The sequence below is a fragment of the Peromyscus maniculatus genome, chromosome 6, assembly GCF_049852395.1.
Source record: "Peromyscus maniculatus bairdii isolate BWxNUB_F1_BW_parent chromosome 6, HU_Pman_BW_mat_3.1, whole genome shotgun sequence".
NCBI classification, from domain to species: domain Eukaryota; kingdom Metazoa; phylum Chordata; class Mammalia; order Rodentia; family Cricetidae; genus Peromyscus; species Peromyscus maniculatus.
In genome coordinates, this window is record NC_134857.1 from 96666197 (window position 1) to 96690163 (window position 23967).

At 43.4% G+C, this 23967-nt stretch overlaps 2 protein-coding genes across 2 annotated transcripts in view; one reads left to right on the plus strand and one right to left on the minus strand.

The window, feature by feature from the left end:
- Positions 1–5993, plus strand: part of Frrs1 (ferric chelate reductase 1) — a 46106-nt gene extending 40113 nt beyond the window's left edge. The window contains exons 11-16 of the mRNA XM_042279805.2: positions 267–353; positions 1742–1839; positions 2096–2154; positions 3575–3718; positions 4197–4258; positions 4336–5993. Of these exons, the coding sequence (XP_042135739.1) occupies positions 267–353; positions 1742–1839; positions 2096–2154; positions 3575–3718; positions 4197–4258; positions 4336–4428 (543 nt within the window). The 3' untranslated portion in view covers positions 4429–5993. The remainder of the gene's footprint in view (positions 1–266; positions 354–1741; positions 1840–2095; positions 2155–3574; positions 3719–4196; positions 4259–4335) is intronic.
- Positions 5994–19657: 13664 nt separating this feature from the next.
- The window catches only part of Palmd (palmdelphin), a 48452-nt gene continuing 44142 nt past the window's right edge, over positions 19658–23967 (minus strand). Inside the window, exon 8 of the mRNA XM_006977834.4 lies at positions 19658–20015. Coding sequence (XP_006977896.2) covers positions 19972–20015 — 44 coding nt within the window. The 3' untranslated portion in view covers positions 19658–19971. The remainder of the gene's footprint in view (positions 20016–23967) is intronic.

The following is a 23967-nucleotide window of genomic DNA, read 5'->3' on the forward strand; positions in this document are numbered from 1 at the left end:
CGGAGGTCTTGGCAAGTGAGCAAGCTTTGTGTGTGAGCGATCCATGCTTGCGGTAGGGAGTAGGCGAAGCCTTAGTGAGCCCTTTTGAAGGATGAGATGGCAGCATAGAGTTTTCTTGAGCTTAATGGTCTATGACATTTTACTTTTACGGTTTGGATGGAAGTGGAATGTATACCTTCGGTGAATCTCCCATGATTGCCCTGCTGTGACACCAGGTGTCTTTTATAAAGCTAGTCATCTTCTCCCCTTGCCGTCTCCCCTTGCAGGTGCATCGGATGCTCATGCTCGCGACATCTGTGCTCACCTGCACCGCCTTTGTTCTGCCTTTTGTGTACAGAGGAGGCTGGAGTCGGGTAAGTGTGCCTGCGACAGGATGTCTCCCTGGAAATTTGTTTTCATGTCAAAGCAGATTGCTACTTTATTCTCAAAGGTGGATAATGAGACATTTCTGTGTACATCCTTTTTTCCTTGACTTATCTGATGACTTCACCTGGTGGGGGGATCAGGAATGAAGAGAGGCTGTGAATACAGATTGCTTGGTACTGAAATGTGTTTTTAGGCCATATCTCATTTCTTGCATTCCTTTAGTGAGTGTGTTTTCCTTATAGAATGTTGAAAATTTGAAGTATGATGTCTAAAATTTATTTACTTATGTACATATCTATCTATCTATCTATCTATTATTTATTTATTTATTTATTTATTTATTTATTTATTTATTTATTTATTTATTTAAGATAGGGTTCCTCTGTTTAGCTCTGACTGTTTTGGAACTTGTTCTGTTGACCAGACTGGCTTTGAACTCAGAGATCCACCTACATCTACCTCCCAAGTGCTGGGATTAAAGGCATGAGCCATCATAGCGCAGCTATTTTTGTTATTTTAATAATTGTGTATGTGTGTTTGTGCGGCTCTGTGTAACTCCAGCTCCAGGGGCAAGCAGAGTGGTTGTGAGGTGCCTGATGTGGGTGCTGACTGAAGCTGGGTCCTCTGGGAGAGAGCGGCAAGCACTCTTAACCCCCGAGCCATCTCTCCATCCCAAGTGTGATGTCTAAGAAACAGGATCCATTAAAGTGGCTTTCTCTTATGATTATCATTAAGCTAGTAGAACTCGCATCTCTGCTCTATGGGCAGTCTTGCTAAGTGCTGTATATATACTATCAATTTTTAAAAAATTAATTAAAATATAATAATTACACCAATCTCCTTTTCTTCCTTTATTCCCTTTAGCCCTTCCCATGTTTCCTCACTCCAGCTCTTCACATTCCCCTCACTCCTCAAATTGATGGCCTTCTTGTTGTCTTTGATTATTATTCTCTCTCTCACACACACCACAAGCATAAAAATATAAATATCACCTTCTGTGTCCATTTAGTGTTGCCTGTGTACATATAACTTTAGAGTCGACACTTTGCATTGGATAACCAGTTAGGGGACTCGTCCCTGGGAGAGACTAATTCTCCCTCTCTCAGCAGTCAGTAGTTACCTGTGGTTCTCTGTCTAGGGGTGGGACTTCAGGACATTTCCCCTTTCTGTGTTAGCATGCTTGTTGGTGGTGGTGTTCAAGTCTTAGTCAGGCTGAGGGTGGTTTCTGTGTCATCTCTAGGATACACAATCTCACAGCCGACTTCCTGGTCCTCTGGCTCTTACAGCCCTTCTGTGTGCTCCTCCGCAATTTCTGGTTTTACATTTGATTTCAATTGGCAGGCAAGGCTGACTATTAACGATGCCCTTTGTTCAGCGCGCAGGCTACCACCCATATCTCGGCTGTACGGTGATGATCTTAGCTGTCCTTCAGCCTCTGCTGGCCACCTTCAGACCATCTTTACATGACCCGAGGTATGGACAGCTCTTACACAGAAATGCTCTCAATGTGTGTGTGCCATTAGATGGGCAACTAATTTCTGTTCAAAGTAGAAACACTTTGCATTTTGTAGCATGCAGTGATTGATTGTGTTTACATCTAAGGACTTTAAAATGGGTTTCAGATACCCAATTCCCTGGCAATAGGGAAATTGCATGCTTCTTATTCTCTTGGGGATAAATTGCTATTGCATCACTTTAAAGACTAGTGGCTGGTTCTTTCTTTTGGTAGGAGGCAAGTGTTTAACTGGACTCACTGGAGTGTGGGGACAGCTGCTAGAATAATAGCAGGTAAGTCCCTGCAATGCCACTTACTCATATATAATTGCTGGTTGTTTACACTGAAAGTTGTAATTTGGCTTAAATGATTTTAGATGCATTAGTAATTGGAGTAATTGGTTGTTGAGGAGAAATCAGCCTGAAACATTGAAATCTAGAAAGTAATTTCTACAAGTAACTATTTAAGTCATTATTTAAGCTTCAAGTTTTAAAAAATGACTTTAAAACTTTAAAACTCAGCCCTTTCTTTTCCATTTCCCCCGCATCTGCCTTTGCAAACAAATGAGGTTATGGTAGTGACCACACACAAGGAGGGCAAGTGAGGTCCCAGGGCCGGGAGGATGGAGTGTGCTGGTCCCAGGGTGAGGTGGATGGAGTGTGCTGGTCCCAGGGCCTGGAGGATGGAGTGTGCTGGTCCCAGGGTGAGGAGGATGGAGTGTGCTGGTCCCAGGGTGAGGAGGATGGAGTGTGCTGGTCCCAGGGTGAGGAGGATGGAGTGTGCTGGTCCCAGGGCAAGGTGGATGGAGTGTGCTGGTCCCAGGGTGAGGAGGATGGAGTGTGCTGGTCCCAGGGCCGGGAGGATGGAGTGTGTTGGTCCCAGGGTGAGGAGGATGGAGTGTGCTGGTCCCAGGGTGAGGAGGATGGAGTGTGCTGGTCCCAGGGCGAGGTGGATGGAGTGTGCTGGTACAAGCCCTCTGGCTCCAGCCCATCTCTTGACTGTCTGTCCTTGCAGGGCAGCTGGCCTCCAGAGGGCAGCTGGAATTATCTGACACAGTTTTTCTTTTCAGTACCGGGGACTCAGTCTCCAGGGCCTCAGAGAACACTAGCACTGAGCTGCATCCCCGGACCTTTTATACTTTTTGAGACTAGGTCTCACCAGTTTGTCAAGACTAGCCTTTAGCTAACTCTGTAGCTCAGATATTCTTTGAGCTGGTGGTCCCCCACCTCAGCCTCCCGAACACCTGGGTATAGAGGCCTGCACCAGGCACATCTGTTTGACTCCGAGGGAGGCACCTGTCGCCTTACGTTCTATTGCTTGTGGGATTAAGTGCGGGATGACTGTAAGGTCAACAATCTTTTCTTCATTTCTCTCTCTTTTCTTCATTGCAGACTTACATTTCTGGAAAGGTTAGGTATTTTTGTGGTTGTTATTGATGTTAGGTATCGAATCCAGGGCTTTTTAGGCCTGCTGGCTAGTGCTCTACCCCTGAGCTGCATCCCTAGTTCATGGGTGCTTTCTTAGCAAATCTTAGATCATAATTTCCTATCTTGTCTTATGTAGTCTTACAATAAGGAAGATCAGATTATCTCAGCCCCCAAGATTATTCTTTCCATAAATGCTTAATATATTCTAATTAATGTAATGCATCAATTATTCTTTTTCCTGGGCACTATATTTGAGTACATTTTATTTCCCCTCTTTTCTCCACAGTGGCAGCCATGTTCCTAGGAATGGATTTACCTGGACTGAATCTCCCCAGTCCACAGAAGACCTATGCCATGATGGGGTTTGTGGTCTGGCACATCGGGACGGAGGTGCTTCTGGAGATCCACGCTTATCGGCTCTCTCGAAAAGGTACCCAGCTTGAAAAGTCCTGCTGTGGGGCCGGAGAGATGGTACAGGGCATGCGCTTGCTGAGCAAGCACGAGGATCTGAGTTCAAATCTCCACGTGAAAAGTCGGGCATGATTATGTGTGTCTGCGACCCCAGGGCTGCGCAGGAATGGAGACGGGAGGATGGATGGCCGGGGTAGACTGGCTGCCAGCCTAGCTCCAAGTCCAGTGAGAGACCTTGATTGGAGGAAATAAGGCAGAGAGTCTCTGTGTGTGCTTGCACACGGCATGTGTGCAAACACACACATGCACATACACATATGTGCACGCACACCCCATCCCACCCAGGTACAGAAAGTTTGCAATATTTAGTAGCACGAATGGCCAAATCTACATCCTAGAAAATGGGGGACTGTTAGGACTCAAGTTTTACCTTATTTTTGTGACAACTAGTTTACTTGCATATCCCCATTCTTACAAACATACTTTGTTCTTGACAGTTGAAATATTGGATGATGATAGAATTCAGATCCTTCAGTCACTAACTGTCGCTGAAGCAGAGGTGAGATTCTCCTCTCTTTTTGATTGACACAAACCTTAATGATGATGCTTTCTGCTAAATCTCAGTTTTTATTTCAGGGCCATGTTTTTAAGAAGGCGGTGTTGGTGATTTACATATGTGGGAATCTGACTTTCCTCATGATATTCTTATCTGCAATCAACCAAGTATGAGCAAGCAAAGACTGTTTTTTTTGTGGGCCTGGGTCATAATTATCAAAACAAGGAGACCTGGAGCTTGTGCTGACTGCCAGGAATGTGTTTTAATTTGGAAGACCCATGGGCATTTCTAAAGGAATTCTGAAGTCTGGTTTATCCAGATCATATTCAGCCAGGCCATACAGCCTGTGTATTGATGTCAATCAAGCCTTTGTGTGTTACTGCATCTTAAAAGGAACATTGTACTCCAGGTGATGTGACTCTCAACATCCCATGCCATATTTAAAACAGTTAACTAGAATGATTAACAAATGAAGAGAATTACCTCAGGCAAAGGATAAATGGAGATTGTGTCTTTGGGAATGAGACAGATTTTGTGTAGCCCAGGCTGACCTCCAACTGCTGTGTAACCAAGGATAACCCCGAACCTATCTTCCTGCCTCTGCTTCTGGGTGGTGGGATTACAGGTGTGTGCCACTGTATCTGGTTTCAAAGGGACTGTAATTTTCATGACAATGCTGCTGTAGGAACTTTAAAGAAACATTTATGTTGACTAGTTTATTTAGAGATCTTAGATTTTTTTATCTTACTACATTTTGATGTTTTTATGAGCACACACATGCACATACACACACACTCCAAACAAAGAAAATCTATGAGAAAAAAACATGTTTTCTAGTCCCCAGTTTGGGACATGTTCTTTACCGTGTGTGTTGTATTACTTCTGGTACATTTCGTTATTAATTATATTGTGAATATTACATTTTCTTTGCTAGCAGTGAAATACAGTAGGCATCTTCTGCTTAGAGATATTCTTTATTTATTTATTTTTCATCCATGGAGCTGAAATGACATTTTGTTTTGTTTCAGCTCTAAGATGAGTCCTTCCTTACAGGAGAGAGAGAGATCAAAGCCATGAATTCCACATTTGCTAAAACTCACCCTTGTGAGCGTGTCCAACCGGTGCTCTCATGTCTTGTGAGGATAAAATAACGTGGACGGGTTCCTTTGGAACATCCCTGGTGCTCTAGTAACTCAGCACAGGCAGTGGGTGATGTTTTCCTCTTTACTTACCATTTCTATCTCGATGTTTGCTATGAGGGCTTACAGCCAGTGGGTGGCGCTGTAACACCAGAGGACTCATCTGTTCACCTTCAGTTTTTTTTTTTTTTATATTTTTCATTTTTTAAATGGGGCTATTTTCTTACACTCTATGGCTCTTATTTTTTTTTTTTCCTTTTTGGGTTGGGGTAGTAGGTGCTATAAACTTAAATTAGTGACTGGTGCTATTACATTCTGACAATTTAAAAAAAAATTATTTATACCGACTGTTTGATATTTTCTTTTATATTCCTCCAACCCTGTAGCAAATGAAGATAATTTTCTTAGGCAAAGGAAACAAACAAAACTGGACATTTGAAAAATAAAAGAATTGGGAGGGGATATATTTTATTTCTTTGAGTATTCTTCCGGATTATGATATAGTTTCTGCTTGGCCCCAGAACCCTATTTCTATCTCTGAGTAATGACTTCGGCATCATGTTTTTATTTCTAACAAATAAAGTGAAATTTTCCTTTTATTTTTTTTCAAGTAGCTTAGGGTTCAGATAGGAATTTCCTATGTTCGTGTTCAGTGGGTTCTGTGGTACAGTTAACACTATCCTGTGAGAACGTTTTTATTTCAAAAGGAAAAGGACTGGAGATGTAGCTCCGTAGTGCGGGGCTTGAGTAGCGTTCATGAGACCCTGGCCCTTGTACAAGACATTCTGAGTAACAGTTTAAATCTGCATGAAGACATTTTCTTTCGGGTTTCCATTATGAGCTGCTGAAGGCCAAAACATCTCTCTTAATAAGCGATGTTCAATACCTGACAAGAAAAGGTTCTTTTCAGGAAAAGGTGGAATTTGCCTGGGTTCTGTTTCCAGATAGGTGAACTTGCTGGATTTCTAGTGATGAGACCCATATTTTTATTAATTCTTCAAGGATTTCACATAATGTATTTTGATCATGTTCCCCTCAGCTCCCCCCAGATCTGCCACGACTTCCCTACGTCCAGACTGCATTTTTATATATGTATTATATGATTCTACTGTAGCTTGTGCGATCTATACACTTCTGGGTTGGGGGCCACCCACTGGGCAGCAAGGTCGATTTATCACACGCCACACTCTTAAAGAAAACCAACTCACCTCCACTAGAAGCCTGTCCATAGGTCCTCAGGGATGGGGCGCATGGACCTCTTCCCGCTCCACGCTGGAGTGCGGACTGGCTGGCTCTTGTGTGGGTGTTGTTCAGGCAGCCACAGTGGCCCTGAGTTCATGAGTGGAGTGGTCCTGTCAACTCCTGAAGACACTGTTTTCACCTTCTCCTTCTTCCCCAGCCTCTGGCTCTTACAGTCTTTGTGCCTCTTCCTCTGAGATGGTCCCGAGCCTTGGGAGGGGGGTGCTGTAGGGGTCCCACTTACGGCTGAGCACGTCAGACACTTACTCTCTGCACTTAGACCAGCGGTGAGTTTCCACATGGCATATTCCTTTTTACACATGGATGCTTGCTCTGGTTTGTTCCTCTGTTGACTTGTGCAGGGAAATCTGTGCCGCTTAATCCTAGTGTGCCTGTTGTTTCCCTGAGGAGCACATTACGACCCTTCGGCTCCCTGTGCTTACTGTCTCCACAAATGCTTCTTACCCCTCAGTTTCTGTAATAAACAAACAATCTTGGTAGTTTTATACACACACACACATACATACATATATGTATATATACATATATATATCTTTTGATAAGAACAATTGCTACGCTCAGTGATTTTTCTGTGTTAGGCATGTTCTCAAAAACAGTAAAATCATGTTTTCTTCAGGGATGTTCTATAAAAGAGGGATCAATATGTTTTTCATACAATAAAAAACATAGTCTAGGAAATCCTGGTCAAGGTAGCATGCCTAAAGCGAGGCTGGGGTGAGGAGATGAGACAGGACACAGGTGGCCTGTACCTTGCTGTTGAACATGTGAATTGCATTCGTGGTAGCGCTTCTCAGTTTGTGTCAGTCTTTGGAGCTGGAGGTTGGGTGACACCTCACCCTTCCCCCTCCGGCTGCAGCCTGGGAGGCTGTGGGATGGCCAACAGAGCAGATGCCAACCAGGAAGCCGCGGGGGCTGTGTGGCTCTTGGCTGCGAGTCTATTTATCTGCGTCGTCTTCTAGTGAAGTAAGGGGAACAAAGAACAAAGGGCCTTGTTCGAGATAATCCATTATTAATGGAAGCAGAGAAACGACTCTTTTAAGTTCTCTGTAAGCCGGATCAGCCTCCTCACAGCTCCCACGGCCTCCTTCCTTCCTTGTCTGGCCCTGCCACACTCTCTCCTGTGCCCGCAGCCTCGTGCTCACCCACCTGCAGTGGCCTTCTCTTCCCGCCCTAGCCAGAATCGGCAGATTTATGTTTTACTCTAGTTCTTTCGTCTTCCTGGTGCCTCCTTATCCCGGTGCCCACACTGTTCCCTCCTTGCCCTGACCATCTTTGTCAGTGGGTGGTGGGGCGGGAGGCAGATGCTACTGTAAATTAGAAAGGGCCAGGGCCTTGGAGGCCAGAGGAGACACTTTTGCTCCTGAGTTCCATGCTCACGGTAGGGTCGTTCGTGTTCTGCGTCCTCTTCAAAAGTCGATCTCACTAAACTTCGTGAGGGCTGAGCAAAACGACGCCAGCCTAAGGTGCTTGCTTTGGACATGTTGCTGGTAAGGTCTCTGCCACTTGGTTACAGCGTTAAACTTTAATAGTTTTGCATATGAAATGTGTTTATAAGAATATGTGATGCTCATCTTGAAAACGTTGTGCCACCATGAAATAGTCCAGACACAAAGGACAGTGGATTCTGTTGTGGGACCCAGCAGGGTCAAATGTGTAGAGAATCAAGGTAGAATGCAGGTCAGGGGGTGGGAGTTGTTACTTAAGGAGTAGGAAGTTTGTGTCTGGAGAATGGGTAGCGATGATCGTACAACTTTCTGAATGTATTTAATGCACTGAACTCGGCACTGAAACATGACTGACATGGGAATAAACAAATGAAAACCGAGAACCATGTTCACTGTGGTGCTGTTCACATCAAATGATGGGTGGTACAGCCCACATGCCCATCGCCAGACCATGGAATGTACACGCATGGGACATTGTTCAGCCATACAAAGGAATAAGGCACCGATACCTGCTATACTGTGAATGAACCTTCCAAATATGCTGAGTGAGAGAAGCCAGAGGCAAAGGTTAACTACTGTGTAGTTCCGTGTCTATGGAATATTGAGAACAGCTGAGTCAGTAGAAACCGGGAGAGTACTGATGCTTGTTAGGGGCTAAGTGAGGGCAGGGCGTGGGAGGTAACTCCTTAGGTGATGTGAACTTTTCTTTTGAGCTGACAAAATGTACTGGAGCTTGATAAAGGCACAAGATGAATGCCATGAATTGTCCATTTTCAAGACAGCTAAATTTCGTGTTGCTCTGGGATTTATAACATTAGGTGAAAAAGATGCGGAGGTCACGCTGGCCGTAAACTTAGCTTCAGTTCAGTCGCTTGTTTTGTTGTTGTCAAAGAAGTTACTGTGATTATACACTGACTGGTCTTTAACTCTGTTTTGGGGGTGAGGAAGGTCCGAACGAGTATACTAAGAAATTTGTCTTTTTCATATGACAAATGTGTCACATATAAAGAGAGTTCCACTGCTTCCCTGTGGGGACCTCAATAACCTTTAGCTTTTCATTCAGGCCCTGATAATGGTGATCAGAATAAATTTCCTCAAACCATGGATTCTAAATATCTGATGTTCATTAGCACGGTTTTTGGATGTTCAAAAAAAAAAAAAGTGTTTTGAGTAAGCCCCTGCCCAGCCCCCACAAACAGATAGACAAACAACTGGTGTAAACACTGAGGCCGTTAGTTTCTAGAGGAAGCAGATGCAGCAAGGTTCTGGTAAGGAGTGCACACTCCAAGGGGAAGCCCTCTGTTTTGGAGCCAGGGCCTTGGTTGGTTTCCATCACTTCAAGATAGTGGCAATCAAATGAATGGAAACACATGAACTATGAACCAAAGACTGAGGAGCCCCCAGCTGGATCAGGCCTTCTGAATAGGTGAGACAGTTGATTGGCTTGATCAGTTTGGGAGGCATCTAGGCAGTGATATCGGGTCCTGTGCTCATTGCATGAGTTGGCTGTTTGAAACCTGGAGCTTATGCAGGGACGCTTGGCTCAGTCTGGGAGGAGGGGACTGGACCTGCCTGGACTGAGTCTACCAGGTTGATTGCAGTCCTCGGGGGAGGATTTGCCCTGGAGGAGGTGGGAATGGGGGGTGGGCCGGGGGTAAGGGGAGGGGGTGGGAGGGGGAGAATAGGGGAACCCGTGGCTGATATGTAGAACTGAATGGTATTGTAAAATAAAATAAAATAAAAAATTAAAAAAAAAAGATAGTGGCAATCACTGTACTGCCGAGTGTCAGGGACCCCGTGGAAAACTAGCAGGGTCTAGAAACCTGAGGACTCATGGCTTGGAAAGCAGCAACTCCCAAGGAGAGGTTGAGAAGATCCTTCGGAAAAACGTTTGGGGGAGGAAGACCCTATTCCTGCCTGCGTGAATCTCTGGTTGACTCCTGACATGGAAGCACTTGGTGCGAGCCCTCTGGTAAGGTCACACTTGGAGGTGAATGACCGAACACTTCTCCCTGTGATGCAGCCCAGGAAAAAGAGCGTCTGGCCTCTCCACTTTGTCCCGTGTAGTTGAGGCTGAAGGAAGAGCACATGGGTGCCACAAACTCTTACACAGACAGACCTAAGAGACCCACGAACCAACCAACTGGGGCCCCCAGAAAGCTGATGGGGTACACAGCCGTTGCGTGGAAACCAACAGCATCTCTCCATGGTAGTCATGAGCATGAAATCTGAAAAATACAGTTCCCTTTACAATAGCGTCAAAAAACTAAGAATGCCTTTAACAAAAGAAATGCAGGACTACATGGAAAACTAGGAAGTCCTGCTGGAAGCAATCAGAGGATCTAATGGACTGGAAGTAAACACTGTGTTTTTGGATCAGAAAACAATAGAAGTAGCAATGTTTCCCAAATAGCTCCACAGTCAACACAGTCATGGCCAGGCTGCCAGCTGTCGCTTTTTGTAGGAATTGGTTAAATTGACCCTAAACTTCCTTTTAAAAATACTTTAGCGAGGTGGTGGTGGTGGTGGTGGCGGCGGCGGTGGCGGCGGCGGCGGCGGCGGCGGTGGTGGCGCACGCCTTTAATCCCAGCACTTGGGAGGCAGAGGCAGGTGGATCTCTCTGAGTTCGAGGCCAGCCTGGTCTACAGAGTGAGTTCCAGGACAGGCTCCAAAGCCACATAGAGAAACCCTGTCTCGAAAAACCAACCAACCAACAAACAAACAAACAAAACCAAAACTTTAAATATGTGTATAAGTATGTTGGTATGTGAATGTGCATGTGGATACCTACCCATTGAATCCCCCTGGAACTGGAGTTACAGGTTGTGATGTGGACACTGGTAATCAAACTCAGGTCCTCTTAACTACCGAACCATCTCTCCAGCTCCTTACCTTAAACTTTCTATGCAAAGATAAAGGACCTAGGATGCTACGAAAAAGGACAGTGAGGGAGAACACACACTTCCCAATATTAGAATCTGTGAAACCATAGTAATCCAGGCAGCCTGGTCTGGGTATGAGGATAGGTATTGGTTAACTGAACACAATGTGAGTTCAGAAGTAGAGTTTCACATTTATGATCATCTAAAGAAATTACTTTATGGTGGGTGTTTTTCCTGATGTATGTCTGTGTACCATGTACATACCTGGTACTGGGCAGAAGATGGTATTGGAATCCCTGGAACTGGAGTTACAGAAAGCTGTTACCCTCCATGTGGGTGCTGGGAATTGAACCCAGGTCCTTTGCAATAGCAGCCAGTTCTTTTAACTGCTGCCATCTCTTTAGCTCATATAAACATTCTTAAAAGGCACTAAGGTAATCTAAAAAAAGATTATGTGAAATTTCCAACAGAGTGCTTAGAAAGCCATGTCTATATGCAGCAGGATGACTTTAGACCTTTACCTCACACTAGAGAAAGATTCATTCAAATTTGATCATAGACCGTAGATGAAAACATAAAACTAATTTTCCTGGCTTTGAATTAAACATTAATTTCTTAGATAGAACATCAATAGCATAAAAGATGAAAGAAATAGAAAAATTTTCTGCTTCACATGACAATATCAGCACTATAAAGACCTAGTAGGCATGGCGGTTCATGCCTGGAATTCCAGTATTCGGGAGGCTAAAGTATGAGTATGGCTTTGAATTTTACATCAGCCTGGTTACATAGTATGATCCTGTCTTTGTTAGGGTTACGATTACTGTGATGAAATACCATGACCAAGAGCAGGGAAGGGAAGATTTGGCTTACACTTCCACATCACAGTCCATCACTGAAGGAAGTCAAGACACTAGCAGGGCTGGAACCTGGAAGCAGAGTTGATGCAGAGGCCATGGAGGGGTGCTGCTTACTGGCTTGCTTGTCATGGCTTGCTCTAATAAAAAGAGTTCACACTGCTCTTTTCAATAGAACCCAAGACCACCAGCCCAGGGATTGAATTACCCACAATGGGTTGGGCTTTTGAGGAATACTCCTTTACACTGTGTGAAGATGTATCCCTGTGATTGGTTTAATAAAGAGCTGAATGGCCAATAGCTAGACAGGAAGAGGTTAGGTGGGACTTCTGGGGACAGAGAGGACTCAGAGAGGAAGAAAGGTGGGGTTGCCAGTCAGACTCAGAGAAAGCAGCATGAACAGTACGGAGAGAGGAGGTAATAAACCACACAACAGAATGCAGATAAAAATAAATGGGTTAATTTAGGTTATAAGAGCTAGTGGGACAAGCCTAAGCTAAGGCCAAGCTTTCATATTAATAATAAATCTCCATGTCATTATTTAGGAGCTGGTGGTTCAGAGAAAGACTTGATACTTGGGCCCTCCCCCATCAATCATTAATTAAGAAAATGCCCTACAAGCTTGCCTACAGCTTAATCTTATGGAGGTGTTTTCTTTTTTCTTTTTTTAAAGATTTATTTATTTATTATATATACAGCGTTCTGCCTGCACACCAGAAGGAGGAAACAGATCTCATTGTAGATGGTTATGAGCCACCATGTGGTTGCTGGGAATTGAACTCAGGACTTCTGGAGGAGTAGCCAGTGCTCTTAACTCTGAGCCATCTCTCCAGCCCTGGAGGCGTTCTCTTAGTTGAGGTTCTCTCCTCTCTGATGACTTTGGCTTGTGTCAAGTTGACATAAAACTATCCGGCACAGATCCTGTCTCAAGTAAACTTAAAAAAAAAAAAAAAACCTACACAAACAAAACCAAAAACTAAAACAAGCAACCACCAACCAAACCAAACCAAACCAAACCAAAACAAACATCCCTCAAAGAATGTAAATATATCACATACATTGGGAGAATATGTTTTTTGCAAATCACATTCCACATATTCATGAGGAGTTCTTACATGTAGGTAAGGAGACAATGTAATTAAAAGCGGTCAAATAGATTGAATAGTGATTTCTCTAAGATCATGAAAAGATGCCCAATATGATTACTCATTGGAGATATGCAAACGAAAGCCACAATGAATGCCACAGTGCACTCACTCTAATGACTATAATGAAAAATGACAGGTAATAGCAAGTGTTGGCAAGGATGTAGAGGATTTAGAACCCCGTGCATTGCTTCTTGGAATGTTAAAACAGTTCAGTCTTATTGGAAAGTATTTTACGAGTTCCGCAAAATGTGCAGCATAGTTATGGCGTGACTCAGCAATCTTAAGTGTGTATGCAGCAGGAATGAGGACAGGTCCACCAATCGAGTTCATGAATGTTGATAATATTGCCTGTGCTGGTTAGTCTCTGGTCAACTTGACACAAACTAGGTGTGATACCTCAGTAAAACCCCCCACTCTATCCCCTACAGACAAAGAGAAGCTTAAACCAGGATTCCTAAGTGTAGATAAGAACTTAGACCCCCTTTCCCCAGGTGGCTGTATCTGCTACAGGGACTTTGGAAAACACAGTCAGGATATTCGACCAAAAGACTAAAAAGGGAGGCGGGTTAAAATAAATTATATGGTCTGTGCCTTTAAGAACTAGCCTCACAAAGAAAGGGGAGTGCTCCTTCCAACCTCCCTGCTGTGAGTGAGAGATTTGGAAGAGTCTCCCTGGAGGCTTGTAAACTCAGAAAACACCTTACTTTTGCATTCTGTACCTAAAGTCTCCAGTGGCGGCTTTGGGGACGATCTAGGCACAACAAGACCCTCACTCTGTTGTCTCAAAAAGGGGCCTTAGACAAAGATATCTCAATATAGATAGACCCAGGCCAGTTTCAAGTCCCCAGAAATGATGGTATCAGCCCCAGGAACTCAAAAGAACAGAGTCAGGATGTCTGATGGTAACCAATTAACCATGAGATGCCCCTCTCCGGAGATAACATGACCAGACCCCGGAGATGAGTTGTAAAACTCCTGACAGGGCAAACAGATAAGCTAGAATAAGATAAAGTCCAGGCCCGGGAAAAACTGGACCAATCAAGGACGGACCCGTACTAACCCTCTCCCCTCTAAGAAATTTTATGGGTTTTGCCTATAAAAACTAACTTCCCCAAGAAAGAGTAACTCTTCCCTGCCTCACTTGAGATGGCTTGAGTTGAGTTCCCTGTCATGACTTGTAACAGATAAACCTTGCTTTTGCATTCTGGTATGCTCGTCCTTGGTGGTCTCTCTGGGGGTTACGATCTGGGCACAACACTAGGGTCTTCAGGGAAATGGGAATCTCAACTGAGGAATTGCTTCTGTCAGAGGCTAGAGTGCTTACCTAGTATGTGAAGGTCCTAGAATCCATCCACAACACCACAAAAGAAAAAAGTGTGTGTGTGTGGGGAGGGTAAAGTGAGAAATCTATGGAATCTTCTTCTTCTTCTTTTTTTTTTTTTTAAATCTTTTTTATTATTTATTTATTTTTTTTTTTCATTCCATGGAATCTTCTTAAAGGGAAAAGGAATTTATTAGGGGAGAAAAACTCACTGCACAGAACAGAATTGTTGCAGGTTCTGGAATGCTGTTCAAGTCACCTGAGTCAGTCCCGCATCCATGCCCAGGAGGGAGAGAAGGGAAAGCCTGCATGCATCTTAGGTCATAAGGGTAGCTCTGAGCCACGCCTTAGGGGCAGGTACGTCAAGGTCACAGGTAGGAAGGGCAGTTACCTGCTACATCTGTAGGGGCGGTGCTTCAAGGTCCTGGGTAGAAGAGCTGTCTCTACTACGGGAGGATTACAACATACAATGTAAGAGGTTTCAATGGCCAAAACTTGAACAATTGAGCAGTAAAATATCTCGGCTGATAAATGATTTATTTGTTCATAGTAACTTAAATAAACTAACGAAAATATTGATAAAAACAGCTAAATTTGCCTAGAAGAATTGTAAATGAATATTGTGTAGTGTCTCAGATCTCCAGGAGAGGACTCAGACTCTACTCCTTCAAAGCGGACAGTCTTCCTCCCAAAGGGGAAGAGAATAGCTTTGATGATAGTCCAACACTCTTCTGAGGATTCCAGCGTATCAAAGGGAACATCAGCACTTGTCAATCATGTTGAAAGAACGTGTGCCCTTGATATGTGATGAAAATTTCATTTTATATTTGTAAGCTTCTCCAAAATCCACAGCCGCAGCTTAAACTCAAAAAAAAAAAAAAAACAAAACAAAAAAGCCAAAACAAAACAAAAAACCAGAAAGTATGTAATGGAGGCATGTCCTACAAAATACCTAGCCAGCAATTTTCAGAATTGCTGGTGTCATTAAAACAGCTGAAGTCTGAACCAATGGTCACAGCCAAGAGAAGGCCAAGGACACATACTAACTAAAAACATTGTGGCTTTTTAGATGGGTTCTGAGATATAAAGGAATGTTATGCAAAAACTGAGACTATCTGAAAGAACCATGTGACTTTAGTAACAGTGTGCTATAAGACACTGATTGCAGCAGGTGTACAATGGAAATATACAAAGTCAATCACAGCCCAGACTAGGTGTGTGGGGAGCAGGGGGAGAATGGAGAGACAGAGGCAGAGAGAGGGAGAGAGGCAGAGGCAGAGAGAGAGAGAGAGAGAGAGAGAGAGAGAGAGAGAGAGAGAGAGAGAGAGAGAGAGATGCACACAGAGAGGCAGATAGGTAGATTTGATTGATTGAGCCCAAGAAGTTTTGTTGTTTTGGAAGGCCCACCATTATTTGATCTGTCTTCTTCTTCTTCTTCTTCTTCTTCTTCTTCTTCTTCTTCTTCTTCTTCTTCTTCTTCTTCTTCTTCTTCTTCTTCTTCTTCTTCTTTTCTTGAGACAGGGTTTCTCTGTGTAGTTTTGGTGCCTCTTGCTCTGTAGACCAGGCTGGCCTTGAACTGACAGAGATCAGCCTGGCTCTGCCTCCTGAGTGCTGGCATCAAAGGCATGTGCCACTGCTGCCCTGCTTGATCTGTGTTCTTATTACAAAGGTGTAGTATTTTTTTTTTTCTTTTTGGTTTTTCGAGACGGGGTTTCTCTGTGTAGCTTTGCGCCTTTCCTGGAACTCACTTGGTAGTCCAGGCTGGCCTCGAACTCACAGAGATCTGCCTGGCTCTGCCTCCCGAGTGCTGGGATTAAAGGCGTGCGCCGCCACCGCCCGGCTACAAAGCTATAGTATTAGCAACTAGAGGTAAAATGTGGCATGATGGATATACTTGAATGAAGCTAGAGACTCCATCTGTCTGAAGGTCAGCACTTAAAAAGCAAATAGATTTTGAGCAAAAATGTCAAAGTAATTTAATGTGGGAAATACAGTTTTTAAGTAATCAGAGCTGCAGCAACTATGGTGGTTTGAATGAAAATGGCCCCCATAGACGTGTAGGGAGTGGCACTCTTAGGAGGTGTGGCCTTTTTGGAGTAGGTGAGGCCTTCTTGGAGAAAGTGTGCCACTGGAGGTGGACTTTGGGGTTTTCAGAAGCTCAAGCCAGGCCCAGTGTCTCTCTCTTCTGCTGCCTGTGGATCCAGAAGTAGAACTCTCAGCTCCCTCAGCAGCACCATGTCCACCATGCTTCCTGCCATGATGATTATGGACTAAACCTCTGAAATGCAAGCCGACCCCACTTTCGGTGTTCCCCTTTATAAGAGTTGCCATGGTCATGGTGTCTCTTCATAGCCATAGAAACCCTAACTAAGACAGCAACTGAAGACCTCTTGGGGAAGATTACCTTAATCTCTCTTATTTTTAAAATTCATTTGATTTTTGTTTTTTAATTTCTCAAGACAGTTTCACAAGGCAGCCCAGGTTAGCCTTGCATTTGAGGTGCCCCTGCCTTGCTCGCCTGAGTGCTATGGCCAAAGGCTTGTGCCCCACACCTGGCTCGCCCTACCTCTTGTTTTATTTACCCTTCCATAAACATTTATTTTTCTAACGTAAGCACTAAACCTATAAAACATCAAAGTGTACAACGAGGGGTGTTGTGGGGCTAGCCTTAGCTATGTGGCCTCTCAGCCAAAATTGACTATGGCTGGGACACTTGATATAGTCCACTGACTGACCTACCGAGTCCTCAGACAACCCTGCCGGGCATGTGACATCAACTGGCCTCATTTTCGAGATAAGAGACCAAGTTCAGGGAAGGTTGTTTGTCGGAGTGATAACAGCGAGTGTGGCCGGTGCTGTTGGCGGGTGTGTTGTCTCTGCCACGATTGCAGCGGACCGCCCCGAGAAAGCTGAGGCGCTGCCACGGTCTCCACGACGTGTCCTGTGCTCGTGTCTTTTTTCTCACTCGGAACCATCTCCAAGGCTGCAGGAGCCGGTGTGTCTTCATTGGAAGTGCAATCCGAAAGTGTGGGAGAGTCAGCCTCGACAGTAGGGACCCTCAAGAGGGAGCGGAGCTGTGGGTCGGGTTTCCAGCATCCCCCCCTTCAGACAGACATAGTTAGATGTATTCAGGGTTTGGAGTTCAGGTCCAAGCCAGCCTAGCTGCCTGCAGCGCTATCTTGCCCTACATTTGAGAACAGGCCGTTCTCACCTGTGTCTTTCTTCCTGCCGTTGAGATCATTTCTTCAAGACATCACTAGTTCCAGTAGGAGTGTCTAGTCACTGGTCAGATGGCAATGAAGGTGGTAAGTAGATGGTGACAGCCCCTGGCAGGCTGTGTTGTGACAGTTCCCAAGAACCACACTTGCACTGCATTGGGATGATAGGGGCAAACCCAGAACAGTTAGATCTGTAGTAGCTTTGAATTTGACTGGTTGGGACAAATGCATTGCCAAGGACTGACCTGTATGCAATTCAAAGTTATCTCCTTCTTGATAATTGTCTCAGAAATCTTGAAGAAAAAGAATTCAGGCAAGACTGGCCAACTATTGGGACATGCCAGGAAGCCGGAGAGGTCCCAAGGCATACCTAGCGTCATGTGTTGCAGACTGTGTTTAAAATAAAACTCATACTGCAAGCTTGGAAGTGGCAGGACCACACAAGGCTAATTTGCAGGTCACTCACTCATGCTAAAGCCAGAACCATGAAATGAAGGAGTCCCTTGAACCCAGAGTAGGGTATCTTTTGAGATTATCTCAGCAATGTAAACCGTTTGGTTGCCCAGGATCTTCCAGGCCGGCAGAAGGAGCTCTCTCCTGCCAGAGAACAGCTGGCCTTTGGAAAACAACTCATCTGAGACAGCTTCGTGGGCTAATGCTTGTCTTCCTGAGAGGACTTACTGTCCTTACCTCTTTTTGCCTCTAGAGCAGAGGTTTGCAACCTGTGAGTGGCCACCATAGGAGAAGACATATTTCGGATGGTCTGAGGAACAGAGACACTGCTCAGTAGCAAAATTACAGTTATGAAGTAGCAGTGAAATAAATTTATGGTTGGTGCTTCCTAAGACCATTAGAAATATGTGTTTTCCAATGGTCATGATCCACAGGTTGAGCCTTACCATACAGCATTCCAGCAGGGAAAGTCAGTGTCTGTCCTGGGAGGAAACAGGCTAGTCACTCAACTTGGAGGACCTGGGTAATGCATATCTGTATGACAGTCTAGGGAAAGACATGTAGAAGCAATCTTTATTTTTTAAATGTATTTATTTTTATGTGCATGAGTACTTTTGCCTGCATTTATGTCTGTGTATCACACAAACAGTGCCTACTTTTGACCATCTCTTGATCCCCTGGAACTGGAGTTACAGACCACTGCTAACCATCATGTGGAAGTAGGGAATTGAACCTGGGTCCTCTGGAAGAGCCAGTGCTCTTAACTGATGAGCTACCTCTCCAGTCCCAAGGGGGAGCAGTCTTGAGGATGTTAGATGGAGGACAGGATAATCACTGGCACAGAAATATTCTCTTTCAAATCAGGATTGAACACCTTGGAAGAATACCTAGGAATGACATGCTGCTATACATGCTCCTTTTTTTTTCTCTCTCTGTGTGTGTGTGTGTGTGTGTGTGTGTGTGTGAATTTGTAGCTACACTTAATGCATGCATACATGGAGTACCATCTAGAGTGCTATTCTCAGGAACATTGTCTACCTCCTTTGAGAATGGTCTTTCATTGAACTGGGACTCACCAACTAAGCCAGACTGGCTGACCAATGAGCTCCAGAGATTCTCCTGTCTGTGCATCTCCCACGCAGGGATGGCAAGCACCTGCCACCATGCTCAACACTCACATGGACTCTGGGGACTGAACTTGTGCTTACAAGTCGAACACTTTTACCAACTGAGCCATCTCCCTTCTTCCCCTCTTTCTAGTTTTAATTTGAAGATTCTAACTTGTGCACGTAGACCAGATTTGTGCCCTTTGAGACTATGGGGAGTTCTTTCTTAGTGCCTGCCCTTAAGCTACAATTGTTTATTGCACACTGGACTGAGTTAAAGAGAGGATGGTGATACCTGAAGAAGAATGAATGAGCCAGTTCTTTCCTAAAGGGTCATGTGTATTAGCAAAATGATCTAAGCACCACACTCTCAAAATGTAAGCATAATTGTTATCTATGCCTTTTGGAGGCATGCGATGGTTTGGAGTCCCAACTGAGCCAACTGAATTGATCTTTGGTGTGAGAATTCAGTTACCTTAAAGAGTTATTGACTTTTAGAGAGTCTGGGATGAGGTGCACCTATGTATGATCTTTGCGTTAGCAACATTACAACGCCAGTTAAGATAGTCAAGGTATGTTAAATAACTTTATTCTTAAATTTAACAAGCTCTTATTAGAAATGCTTTGGTATCAATACAATAAAAATATACTGGTTCCCCCGACCCACTGAGTCATGTCAAGTAACTGGAAAAGTTAGCATTTGTTTTCCCCAGTTTTTGGGGGTATTTTTCCACAAATAATGACTACTATTTATTTATGTGGCTTACTATAGGTATAATTATATATATATTTGGACTTTAGGAAAAAGAAATAAAAGTATTCAGAAAAGAATTTTTCAGGCATTTCTTGGCTGCTTCTCCGAAGGTTCCTCAGGTGGGCACTACAGCTCAGATTACCTTTTTCCCCAGTTTTGCCATTCTTATCCTTAAAGCTGTAAATTAAAGTAAAAAAAAAAGCAAGTTATAAAAGAATCATAATTTTTACTCTGAATGACCATTTCATAGAAGGCAGGAAAGGTGAGAACATACCTCAGATGGTTTTATCCAACAGCGTGAGCATTGTTTTAGTAGCATAAAAAGATAGTAGAAATAATGAGCTCTGGTTAACTTAGGGCAGGGGTAGGTTGAGAACTAGGAGGAACCTGCATCTACAAAGGTCACGAAAATGAGCAGAGTGAACACAGTACAGGTGGATGTTACATATTTTCACGATCAGCCTAGATACATATTCCTTTACATCAGTTTTGTGCATATCCTTAACTATGTACTATTGAACAAAAAAGATACTAATACTTAAACTATATTTAGTGATTAGATCTTTAAAAAAAAATCTCATTAAGCTTGGTTGTCCAAAGGCTCTCCGACCTTTGGATATGCAATGACAAGAATAAATTTATGTATGAAACAATGTGAACTAATAATTAAGCATTAATGTGTAATTATGTTTTCGAATGGCAGGTGTATCTTTGCATATGTCCTACTGCTGAAGAAGTGTTGACTGTAGAAAACATTTTAAAAAGTGTAGGTGTGGAATTTATAATACTCCTTTGGTGTCCTGGTATCACGTCTTAATATTTAGGGCCTTTGAGCAGAGCTGTCTCAATCATGTTCCAAAAGTTGAAAGATGCTTTCAAGGCACTGAGCAAGTGATTATATTAATTATGTAATATTACATTCTTGTGTAAAATGGCCCAAGAAACAGCCATTTAACTAATTGCACAATTTTGTTTTAATGAAACAATAAAAGGGAAGACATGTTTTTTTTTCTTCCCATCTCTGTGTCACACATTATTACCTAATAACCAAAGAAATGATCCTATCTCTAAGAGGCCTTTTACAAAAACCTAAGAAGAGATGGGGACCTGCTACTGTCTTGAGGTCATTTTCATATGTCTGTGACATAGTTTCATTTCAAGGAAGGTAAAAAGCATTGTTTTCCCTTGGAAGAGAAGAGGAATGATCACTTCTAACAGCAAGACCAAGAATATTCCTTTGACTTCAGGATGTGTTGAGAGAATTTCCTTTGCTCAGTCAGCAGGATGGGCTCTGTTGCTGGGAGCTGCTGGGTGGTGACCTCTGAGGAGCAGCCCGCAGTCCCACAGCAGACCAGGCAGGAGGCAGGGCTTCAGGAAGGGCTGCTCTTGGGTTTTGTGGCCCCTTGCATTACCAGTGCCGGGAGAGAGCAGGGATAAGGGATTGTTTAAAGGTCTGTTTTAAGGCAGGGACAAAAATCCTCTTCCCTATAGTTACGTCTCATCTCTCGAGTCTGGAAATAGTGCCCACCCTGTGTCCCAGGACCTGCAGTGAAGTCAGCTAGCCCCAGCATTCCTTCTTGCAAGCCTGTGGCAATAGTCCTAATTGCAGCTGGAGGTGTGGGGATGGAGCATGCCCAGACAATGCAAGGAGCGGCTCCCCAAACACTGTACCTCTGGTTCTCTTGCCCCTCTTTTCTGCCCTTCTCTGAATCCCAGTCCTGTTCCCTACAGCCACACAGACAGACACTTGTAGCTGTTTCAACTTGCTGGAAGAGAGATTTGTGGTTCACCCTCAGTCTTCTTCCTTGACCTCTACTGGCAGTTTCTGAATCAATGGTGTGTGAGTGCTCCAGAGCTAAGGTTTTTCTACCTCCTCATCCCAAAGTGCCGTTGACATCTCTAAGACCATAGAATATTGAGCTGGAACAAGACTACGGCTACTGAAGCAAGCTTAGCTGTCTAGTTGTTGTTGGGGTTAGTGGGATCTCATGGAAAACTTTTGGAACCCACACAATAGTGGGTGCGTCTGGACCATATCAAGCAGATAGGCATAAGATTACCTAAGTTTTTCTGTCATGTTTAACAGTGTTCAAATTTTTACTAAAATATACTGTCTTTAGACTATCCACACTGGACACATTTTCATCTTTCTTCCTTCTACATACAGTTTTTTTTCCAGTTAAAAACCACGTGTGTGTGTGTGTGTGTGTGTGTGTGTGTGTGTGTGTGTGATGCATGCACTGGTGTGCAGAGGAGGCCAAAGCAGGACCTCAGGTGGCTGCCTCTATCACTCCATGCCTTGTTGCCTTGGGACAGGGTCTCTCCCTGAATCAGAAACTCAATTTTGGCTAGGCTGGGTGGCCGGCAGGGTCCCGGGATCTTCCTGTCCCTGCTGCAACGGTGGGGTTACAGGCATGCGCACCCATGACCGGCTTTTTCCATGGGTGAATGGAACCAAACTCATGCCTTTATTTTATAGACCAAGTGCTCTTACCCACTGAGCTATCTTCCCCATTCCCACGAACTGCTTTTGAGACAAGATTTTGATAACTATATGTATAACAAGTGAAAAGATAATTCCTTATTATTGTATCTACCATAGCTATTAGCATTTAATAGGATATTTGTACTTTAATAAAGGAATTGACTTATATTGTGGGTTTTTAAGTACTGTATCATTTCTCTCTGTGTGTATGGGTGTGTGTATGTGTAATGTTGAAAGCACAATGTAAAATGTACTTGTGAAATTGAAGTACATAGGTAGCTATGTTCTTAATGTATGTAGATGGTCCCTGAAAGCATAATATGATTTATTTATTTATTTTTTGGTTTTTCAAGACAGGGTTTCTCTGTGTAGCTTTGTGCCTTTCCTGGGACTCACTTGGTAGCACAGGCTGGCCTCGAACTCACAGAGATCCGCCTGGCTCTGTCCTGAGTGCTGGGATTAAAAGCGTGCGCCACCACCGCCCGGCTTTTTTTTTTTTTTCTTTTTTTTTTTTTGTGATTGATTTATTTTGTAAAACTCACCCATACTAAATACCTCCACTCTAATCCATGGGATGATTTGGAAGGCTGAGACGTAGAACAACGTCACAATAAAATGTAAGGAATCCGGAGCATTCTCTTTACGAGATATTTAGTTTGATAGTACAAGACTTTGTATTGTTACTTTGTCTGGCATAGGTTTTCCTGTTTTCCTAATTTTAGTTCAGTAGCATGGTTAGTGTTGTCTGGAAATGTTAGTCACTTCCTGTCATTTTTCTAGGGGTAAACGTTAATGTGTTTAGGGGAGAAGGAGTAAGGGTGTTGGGGAGGAGCTGGCTAATATCCAAGATCAAAAAGGGAGTTTTTGCTTTTGTTTTTTACAGTGGTTCAGGTCTATGTAACTGACCATAAAATAGGGTGTTCCTTGTCTCTGTGCCTTGTGCATTGTTTTAAGAATGAATTTCAAAGGAAACATTTGACTGTAAACAAAGCTCATTCTCCAAATGGAAAGGAACGTGCTATCTGCAGCTTTCCATTGTGGGGAACATTACTCCAGAGTCTGAGGAAGATATACGAGTGGACATTTCTCAAGAGGGGAGGAATTCTTCAGATGATGAAGCTCACAATGGGTTCACCTAATTCAAGGACTTAGAAGAATGGAAGAATGTCCCTAATATTGTGTTATTAGCAGCACAAGATTGGGCTTATGGTTTGATGAGGAAGAAACATCTTGAATTTCTGCCACACTTCTAAAAAACTATCAAGTTATACTCACTGGGCTGTCTGCTACTGAGTAGTTATTGCTTTTTAATGGTCATTCTTCAATTAGCAACATTTAAAATTACTTTCCATTTTTAACATTTAGAACCTGTGTATTTGTGCAATTTGACTTAGATTTTTAGCTAGGGTTTGCTCAGTTATTCTAATTGTTTTTGTTATTTGCTATATTCGAGCTATAACAAGGAATTTAAAATTGAGGAGCTGTTGTTTTGTAGAAAAAGTGTTAGTTACTTTTCATTCAATATTGAGCTAGCTAAAGAGATACAAAGGTATAAAAACTTCATAGAGAATGAGAAATGTAGCTATATAGAAAATAGAAAAAATAAATCTGCTAAGTTGGAGAAAACTATGAAAAGTTGAGTCA